General features: G+C 47.9%; 1 protein-coding gene across 1 annotated transcript in view; it reads left to right on the top strand.

Moving 5' to 3' along the window:
• Positions 1–6,675, top strand: part of CDC25A (cell division cycle 25A) — a gene marked incomplete at its 5' end in the record, with an annotated part of 10,610 nt that extends 3,935 nt beyond the window's left edge. Inside the window, 11 exons of the mRNA XM_009079005.1 lie at positions 100–198; positions 455–457; positions 865–999; positions 1,659–1,733; positions 2,316–2,468; positions 2,762–2,854; positions 3,306–3,368; positions 3,475–3,573; positions 4,585–4,715; positions 5,041–5,152; positions 6,535–6,675. Coding sequence (XP_009077253.1) covers positions 100–198; positions 455–457; positions 865–999; positions 1,659–1,733; positions 2,316–2,468; positions 2,762–2,854; positions 3,306–3,368; positions 3,475–3,573; positions 4,585–4,715; positions 5,041–5,152; positions 6,535–6,675 — 1,104 coding nt within the window. The remainder of the gene's footprint in view (positions 1–99; positions 199–454; positions 458–864; positions 1,000–1,658; positions 1,734–2,315; positions 2,469–2,761; positions 2,855–3,305; positions 3,369–3,474; positions 3,574–4,584; positions 4,716–5,040; positions 5,153–6,534) is intronic.
• Between the last annotated feature and the right edge of the window lie 2,948 nt (positions 6,676–9,623).

Genomic DNA, 9,623 nt, shown 5'->3' with positions numbered 1-9,623 from the left:
CAGCAGGGAGCTTAAACCCAAACTGTCAGCTAGCTTTAACAAAAGTTAATACAGTTTGTCATTTTGGTAAAATGATCATTTTGCTCCTTTTGAATTCAGGAATCATGTGAGTTTAAGAAACCAACCAAACCAGCTTCTCGTTCCTTCCGTGATGGAAAGGGTGTTCTTGAAGCAAGGCAGAACTCATCTCCAGCTCAGGTAATAAGTACTAGAGTGTTCCTTAAAACTATTTCTCACCTAATCCTCTGCTGACCACTCTCTGGGAGGGAGAAAAATTGCATCAGGGCCCGAAGGCAATGCTAATCACCACTACTCAGGTGCCAAGTGGGAAAACTTATGCCAGATGATAAAACTGTTCACCTTTGGCTCATGAGATGGTCAGAAATCTGAAACATGGATTGTTCTGGGAAAGATGAGTCAGTACAGAGCTGAGGTTGTGCTGCAGTAACTGAAGGGAGTGTGGACATGGATGTGGAGTTGTAACTGGCTGTCAGTAGATACTTATGTTGAGGCAGATGCATTTGGAACAAACTCGACTGTAGATGCACCTGGATTTTGTGTCCAGATATGACATCCACGGAGAAAATGGTACCTTGTTTGTATCCTGTTGTTTAGAAAAAGCAGCTGAAAAAATTACAATGGGTTTTTGCCCAGAAACAGCTGAGAGGCAAAGTCTTGTCTCCTTGAATCTGGCAGCCCTTCATCCTGCTCGTTGCTTTCTGTCCTGTGCTCAGCACCTGCAGCTCAGTGTGGGGTTTGGTGGTGGAATAATCAGTGTAGTGAGACTCATGTCACTATCTCTGGGTACAGCATCCTGCAGGCAAGAGAGGGAATGTTGTTAGAATTAAAACTGTCTTCTTTCAGATTTCTGTGGATGAAATACCCTCAGCTGAACAGGAGAACTACAGGCCATCCCTCATGCAGCAACATTCCCTGACCTCCTCTGAGAGCGAGGATGACGATGGATTCATGGAGCTGTTGGATGACCAGAATTTCAAGGTATGTGCAAAGGAGATGCCCCAAACAGCTCTGTGTGATGCTAACAGTCTGCCACAACGTGTGTCAGTGGTGCAGGTGTGTTCTGGGGGAAGTCAGTGTGTTCAAATCAAAGTTGGGTATTAGGGAACTAGAATTCCAGACTGCTTTGGGTTGGAAGGACCTTAAAGCTCATCCAGTTCCAACCCCCTGCCATGGGCAGGGACACCTTAACTAAGAGATGAGCTGCTTTCATCTTTTTCACTCACACTGTGGTGTCTCCAAGTGTTCTTCTCTAGTGCAGACAGTGGGATTTGTTTGGGGGGTGAACAAGCGGATTATTTTTAGTTTCAGATTTGCATTGCTGAAGAGAATTTTTTGAGCACTTGAGCATTTTTCTTGCTGGTAAATTCAGAGTATTTGCTTTTGAGCCACTTAAATAGAAGACTCTAACTGAATTTGAAACACTTAAAGCTTTGGAGCATCATTATTAATCAGTGTGTCAATACAACTTCACCTTCTCTCGTTGTGGCTCAATTGTTTCATAATTTCATTGAGAATTGGACTAGCAATTGAATTGAACTCCTATAACTGCTGAATTCAGCTGGAATGTTTGCCTGAGCTGTGTTTACAGTCTCTGCCTGTAGAGAAATAGATGAGAATGAACTTTTTTCTGCCCTCAGAACAATGAGGAGATGCCAGCTGATGTGGCAAGTCTGTGGACTGCACCGCTGGTCATGAGGAGACCAGACAATCGGGTGAGTGTTTCCCAGGACAGACACAGGGACTCTGTTCTGGCACTTCACACTGCTGGGACAAGTGATCCCACTGATCCTGTATCCCCAATAACAACAAAACAAGTCATGGCATAACCCCCTGCAGTGTTCTGTTATCTCTGGGGCTGTTTGCCTGGAGGGACAATTCTTGTTTATAGGCATTAAATTTCTTTTTACACTTCATAAATGTGAGAAGGTCTTGAATTCCCTTATCAGAAACTTGTTGACATTTGTGGAATTCACTCTGCACAGACTCACCTGGAATGCTTTAGCCCAATCCTCTGATAACAGACTGCAAAGGGAAGTTTAGACTCCAGCAAAAAGCTCCTTAATCTGCTGATAGATTGTCTGCTGATTGGTGTAGAGCTTTCTGCTGGCACTTCATCTTGTTTGTGGTGCTCCAGGCTCCCCCAGGAACAGATGTTCCTGGAAATATAGGGCCTGGATTCAGGTTGGCGATGTCTGATATGAGGCAAAATTTACCATGACCAGAAAGCCTGAGGGTTGGTTTTTTTCTAAGCTAGGTTTTCTGCTGGACAACTCAACTACTCTCCTTCCTCCTAGGCCAAACGGTGCCAATTGTTTGGCTCTTCAGCCATGTCTGACATGGCCGGAAGGACCCCCCTGAAAATGATGGACAGATCCCCCCCGAAAGACAATTCTCCAGGGAAAAGCAGGAAGAGGAAAAGCCTGGGTGGAACTTCTGAGGACTCCACGGTTGGTGACTTAGCATCCAGTTTGCTCCTCCCCTAATCAATTCTGTGTAACAGTGTTGGTGTCTGGTTTATGAAGGTTAAAGGGAGCTTTTTTTTTTTTTTGTCTCCAAATGGTGCAGGTTTGGGGAAGTTTGGGCAGGAGTTGCATAGTCTTGAGCCTGAGCTTTGCCCTAATCCAAGGAAGAAGCTGAGGATTCAGAGTTCGGAGCTTTAGAGTAAATTGTTCTCTGTTATGGAAAATAGGGAGTAGAATCTGTCTGCCATCAGTGCTGATCTCTAACCTGTGTCTTCCAGAGTCAGAAAGTGGTGAAGACCCAGCCCTCCATAGCAGATATCGAGAATGTTTTGGACAGTGACCGGACAGACCTTATTGGTGACTTCTCCAAGGTAATCCCAGTGATTCCATGGCCAGGTGTTAATTCAAGACATTCAGTGGCCTCTCTGGGCAGGGGCATCTCAAACAGCCCACTGAAAGCACTTCCTTTTACAGAGGCTTTCCCTAAGTAAGTTTGCCTTGGTTATTTGGAATCAAAGGCTGGACTTAATGGTCCTGGAGGTCTTCTGCAAACTTAATGATCCTATGATCTGGGAAGGCTATTGGTGGGAAGGGAATGTCACAGGTTGGGCACAAAGTGATTCATTTGTGGCTGTTCTAAAAGACCTGCAAAATCCTTCTAGTGTAGGAGCCAAAAATCAAATTATGTCCCTGAATTCTTAGTTGTGACTTCTGAAGAGATTCTTCTTAGCAGAATATCTGTTAGAGAATGAAGTACTGGATGCTGTGCTATTCCTTACATGACTCACAGCTGGAATTTTCTCTATCCTGTCTGTCTTGCAGAGTTATTTGTTTGACACTGTCGAAGGGAAACATCAAGATTTAAAATATATCGACGCAGAAATGGTAAGTGCTCCAAGGACAGCCAGAAACATTCTTTGCTAGGAGTTGGGGAACAACACAAAAAGGTCTTGAAGCAACTGAACTGGTTTTGTGGGGGTTTTTTCCTCAGATTGTGTCTGTGCTTACTGGGAAATTTGAGAACTTCATCAAGCAATGTGTGATAATTGACTGTCGGTACCCCTATGAGTATGAAGGGGGACATATCAAGGTATGTTGACCCCATAAGAGCAACACAGAGCTGTCTGATGTTGCTGTATGGGGTCACTTGGCACTGTGTGGGGCTGATTTGTATTCAAGGCCACGTGGATACATTAGACCTGAGGTGCCCAAGTGCCCCACTGGGATGCTGTCACACCCACCCACTGCCTGGATCGTGGACACTGAGCTCACACTTGGTGCACAAAGTGACTTTTCCCTTAAAGGAGGGAATGTTCTACTCTCCTTAAGCAGAGGAGGAGGTCTGTATGGCCATCACAGAGATGGTTCCAAAGGGGGATATAAGATTGCTCAATGTCCAACATTCTCATATCTAGGGAAGCTAAACTTAAGACTATTAAACTTTATTTAAACCATAGACTGCAAAGATCAAATGTCTGTGCAAAACACAATCACAAGTTTCCCAGAGAGGTTGTGGTATTTGAGCCCCTTCCAGTGCCTCGAGGGGCTCCAAGAGAGCTGCAGAGGGACTTGGGACAAGGGCCTGGAGCGACAGGACAAGGGGGAATGGCTAGGGCTAGATGCATATTGGAAAGGAATTGTTGGCTGTGAGGGTGTTGAGGCATTGGCACAGGTTGCCCAGAGCAGCTGTGGCTGCCCCATCCCTGGAAATGTTCCAGTACAGGTTGGATAAAGCCTTGAGCAACCTGTTTTAGTGGAAGGTGTTCCTGCCCCATGGCAGGGGGTGGGACATCTTGTTTGCATCTTTGGTCCCTTCTGATGCAAACCAGTCTGGAATTCTGTAATTGATCCTGAATGTTGCTTTGAGCAAAGCCCTTCCAAATACTTTTGAACTGCTGAATCAGCTGCCTGAAACAGGTCCTGCTCACCCAGAGTCAGTCTTAGACTGGCTGTGGTGTCCTGGTGGGTTTGGAGCTGTTTTTGGAGAGTATTCCAGAGCTGCTCTAGCAAACCAAGATGAGGAACCAGCCCACAAGGAAGCAGGAAAAGCTTGTTGCTGTTCCCCTCCACTCACTTCATGTGCTTCGGCACGTCTTTACAGGGTGCCATAAACCTCCACATGGAGAAGGATGTGGAGGACTACTTGCTGAAGAAGCCAATCCAACCCTCAGAGAACAAACGGGTGATAGTGGTGTTCCACTGTGAGTTCTCTTCGGAGCGAGGCCCTCGGATGTGAGTTCCTACTTGTATGGATAAGTGCTTAGGGTACTGCTGGGGGCAGAGCTGTGCTAGCACCATTAGGAGATGGTGGCTGTCAACTCTGGCAGGGCTGTGGCATGGCCTGTGGTGTGAGTGGCTGCTGGGCTTGGGCTGGAGCACTTTAATGCTTGGAGGGGAAAGGAAAATCCAGTTAACTGTGGCTGCATGGCTCCTCAGCCTCTTTCTGATTGGCAGCAGACAACTCCTGTGATCCAGGGAATGGGGTCTTTGGGGTGAGAGCTGTTTTGTGTGGTTTTTGTTGAATGCAGGATTTAACAGGGGATTTTTCCTGCTTCAGGTGCAGGTTTGTGAGGGAGCAGGACAGACTGAACAATGAGTACCCCAACCTGTACTACCCAGAGCTGTATGTGCTCAAGGGGGGCTACAAGGATTTCTTCTCAAGATGCCAGGTAAGTTGTGGATGCCACATCCCTGGAAGTGTTCAAGGCCAGGTTGGATGGGGCTTAGGAGCAACCTGTGCTAGTGGAAAGGTGTTGGAAGGGGGGTTGGAAAGACATCTTGAAGGTCCTTTCCAGCCTAAACTGTTCCATTATGATTGTGTGAGCTCTTTCACGCTCAGAGGAGAAATGATAGATAAATGATACCAATTAACTCATATTCAGACTTGTCTTTGGGGAAGAGCAGTGTGGCTAGGGGAGCTTTCTCAGTTCTCTCTGTGGACTGTACCCAGAGCAGCTCATGATTGGCTGAGTCTGTTCTGTGCCTCAGAGCTCTCTTCCTGCCATAGCTGAAAGGTTTTTCCACTTGTCTCAAGTGTAAAATATAAAAGTGGTTTTATACCCTTTTATAACAACCAGGAGTTGAAACTGTCACTCAGAGCAGGGATTTAAGGCTGCTCAGCCTGCATGGAGTGCAGGGGAGAGGACAGGACTGACAGTAATTGCTGGATAACAAATGGAAACCTGAGGTCTCATACAGTCCTCAAGCAGCAAAACTGAAAACCTGAGCGTGGAGTTCTCAGCCTCTAATTCAGACAAGGAGATGAAAACCCACTTCCCAGCTCTTCACAGCACTGTGAGGATAGGGTTTCTCTTACCACTTCGCTTCTGCTCCTGCAGCATTTCCATGACTGGACTCTCTCCAGTGCTCTCAAGTCCTTCCTGCTGCTCTGACACAAACAACACATGGCCTGACTGTCACCTCAGTCCCCACACTTTAAGAGTATCCCTTAAATTACCCTCCTGGTGAAGAGATGGGAGGTACTTGGCCTGTCCGTGGCCAGTTGGATGGGGCTGTCAGCTCCTTCCTGGTGGGATGTTGAGTGTCCCAGCACTTCGGCCCTGTGGAAGATGGCAATGAGTGCTGCCTAGGCTTTTGGCTCTCCCTGGGGTATGCTGGCTCCCCTGGGGTGGTGGACACCTGGGGTTTGGTTTGTCCCCGTGGATTTTGGGTTGCCTTTTACTGAGGTGAGGGAACCAAGGCCTCAAGATGGCAGCATGGAACAGCCAACGGCGACTCCCGTGTGAGCCGGGGCTGGTCCTGAGGCACAAGGATACTTCCAGTCTGTGCCATTCCAAGGTGCACACTAGAGAAACCCTGTGTATCAATGCCTGCCAGAAAATTTGGGATGAGAGCTCTGTACACAGGGCTGAAAGCCCTTAGTTTGAGAGCTGTCATCTGACTATCCCTGGGCTTGGGAGTATCTGGTAAGGAGCAGGGGGATCTGTCCCTGTTTATTCCAGGGGTAATTGTCCCAGTGGCTGCTGCCAGGCTCTGTGGGTGGGATCATCAGCCCTGTGGCACACTGAGGTGACACCACCTCTTTCCCCAGAGCTTCTGTGAGCCCCAGAGCTACCGCCCGATGCACCACAAGGACTTTAAGGAGGACCTGAAGAGGTTTCGCACCAAAAGCCGAACCTGGGCTGGAGAGAAGAGCAAGAGGGAGATGTACAGTCGCCTGAAGAAGCTTTGAGGACTGCAGGGAACAAGCAAAGACTTTGCATCATGGGGGGGCTGTAGAGGGAGGGGAATAAGCTTGTTCCATGTGGATATTTCAATCCTGCCTCTCCTGTCTTCTCCCTGGGAACACCTGGAACTTGGGACTTTGGGCTCAAACCTGGATGCCAGCTGGGAGCTGCCTTCTGATTCGTGTTGTTTCATCAAAATGATTTCTTGTGTTCTGTGCCACCTACAAACCAACAGGGAGTTGTGGGGAGAGACTCGTGGGGTTTGGCTGGTGTGTGGGGGGAGCAGGGCTGACAATATTTTAGTGCCTGTTCTATTGTAAGTGCTTAATTTTATTTAAATACAGTCAATTGAAGCCAATTTTCCTGCAGTTGGATCATCTGATTTGTACTTAAACCTTGTTTCTGCTCCAAGCCTGCTGGTGGTGGGGTGAAGGGTTGATTCTGTTTTCAACTGCAGCTTTTGGATCTGTGTAGTATAATGTGTTGTGGTGAGGGAAAATGGGAAATATATCCCATTAGAGCTGGAGGTTCCCAACTTGCCGAGCTCTGTGGAAGCCTCTTGAAACCCATCTGAGGGGAAGTCGCTTACTGTACATAAATATGTGCACCTCATTTGCTCTAGATTTCATAGTCTCTCTGCTAGTTCTGGAGGAGTTGGTGTTTCACAGGAGGGAGGATTTTTGGGAACATAGGGTGACCCAGGGAGCAGAGCTGTTGCCAGGATTTCTCAACAGCAGCTATTTGCTGTCCTTGCTGCAGCTGAGGCTCTGTGGTGTTAGCCTGAAATGAGCCCAGAACAGAGCCTGGCTGTGAGGGCTTCTGGGGTGGCTGCAGCCACTTCACCCTCTGCCAGGGGAGGCAGGAAGCAGGATCAATCCTTGAAATAAGAGGAGCCTCCTTGGCAGTGTTGGACCTACAGTTGAGCCTGACATGTGGTTCTGCCATGCCCCAAAACTGCTTTGCTACTGATTTTGGTGTTACATCAGCCCCGGGTTTAAGCAGCCCTCCAGCCTTTGGGGTAAGGCTGAAGGCTGTGATGGTGCTGTAGCTCATCTTCCTCACACACCAACTTACTCGGGGGAGCTGGTGCTCCCTGGCAGCAGCCACTTGCCTGGTAATCTCTCAGCTCTTCTCCTATCCTGTTGTATCCATGTCAAAAAATGCAGAAATGGAGGGGAGTTATGTGGAATCTTGCTTTTTAAAAATCTGTTTTTTAAAACCTGCTGTTAATCCTCTTGAGAAGCAAAAGGATAACATTGGAGTTCTTTCTTGTTTAAAAAAAATAAATTAGAACTTGAGGGAAAAGAACAAAGTTGAATCCCTTGGATGGGGGAGATGAGGAAGTGCTAAATCGGAAATGGTGATTACAAATTTGCCCATCTCACCTGTGAGGGCTAAACTCCAGGGGGAATATGGGGTGGGAGAAAGCCAAGGCCTGTGCCATGGGCAGTGAATTGAGTGACCCAAACTGCTCTTTGGTCAATCTCAAGCAGTAAATCATCAGTTCAGCAATGTGATGGTTGAGCAGGATGTCTTGGCACAACTCCAAACAGTTGCTCCATGTGGAAATTTAACTCCTCATCCATGTTCAGAAAAAGCAGATGGTGACTTGCCTGAGTCCTGATGCTCTTTTCTGAGGTCACACAGCTAGTGCAAAACCATTACAGCACTCCCTGGTTTACAGCTGCACTTCCCCTAAATCAGCTCATTATCCCAAACTTCCTGATGCTCAGGAAGCTGGATATGGGGTGGGTGTTGGGGCTATGTCCCAGTGTACTGAGGGATTGGGAATGACTGTAACCTGTAGAGATGGTGATGAGATTCCTTGCGTCCTACCTCACCTTGTTCTCTGAGTGTTAGGAGTCCTGGGGTGGGAGGAGAAGGCTGGGAGAGGGATGTTCTAGGCAGGATCTGCACTCTGTCAGCCCAAGCCTAATAGATTGCTGTGGGTGAAGGCAATGAAGTCCTAAAAAATCCAAACAGGTTGCTGAATCCAACTCATTTTGCAGCAGAAGACACTGGTGAGCTATTGCTGTCACACAGGTTGTGTGAAACTCAGGTTGGTGGTCGCTGCTTTTCATGTATTGTGTCTTTGCTCATTGCTACCAGGATAAAGACCACAACAGCTGTGGCTGCCCCATCCCGGGAAGTGTTCCAGGCAGGTTGGATGGAGCTCAGAGCATCCTGAGCTAGTGGAAGGTGTCCCTGTCCATGGCAGGGGGTGGAACGAGATGATCTTTAAGGTCTCTTTCAATCCAAACCAGTCTGGGAATCAGGACTCCATAAGCACCAGGGCTGCAGCCACCTGAGTGTCAAAGTTGTGTGTTCCCATTGTTCTACCTACTCTGGAGAGAGTCACAGCTCACTTGTGGTTGAGGATCCTGCTCTGTGCTGGAGGCTTTCCCAGTGGAGCACCTGGGAGGGCTATGGTGTGGAGGATGTGTAGAGCAGAGCATAGGGATGATGAGCAGGTGGCCAACAATGGGGTCAGCATTAAAAGCTTCCCTGGAAATACAGCAATGTGATTCCAAATCCACGGGAGGCTCAAGCAGACAACTGGGTGGGGTTTTTTCCCTTCCCTCCATCTGTCATCCTTAAAACTGATGGTTAAAGCAGCTTAAGCCTTCATCCGCTTCGACCACCAGCTCTGAACACTGCCAAGTTCAGTTTCCTTCCATATTGTGTTACCTTTGGTGGCCTGAAAGGATTCCTGTGCTCTGTCCTTTTATGTTGCAGCATTTGGGGCTAATAAAGGGCAGCTGCAAAGTGCCCTTCTGCGCCGGCAGCTCCTGGATCCTTTGGATTCCCTTGGGAATTGACTGTGGGTGTTGGACATCCCTCCAGTGCTGTCTCGCTGCAGCATTCAGCACTTCATTATGAAGAGGGGGGGAAAAGTGGTTTTAGCCAGGCAATTCCCTGGTTTTAAATCCTTTTGCAGCTTCTTGAACAAACC

Source organism: Acanthisitta chloris, unplaced genomic scaffold (genome assembly GCF_000695815.1).
Source record: "Acanthisitta chloris isolate BGI_N310 unplaced genomic scaffold, ASM69581v1 scaffold25347, whole genome shotgun sequence".
In the NCBI taxonomy this organism is placed as follows: Eukaryota; Metazoa; Chordata; class Aves; order Passeriformes; family Acanthisittidae; genus Acanthisitta; species Acanthisitta chloris.
This window is presented reverse-complemented; position numbering and strand designations above follow the sequence as displayed.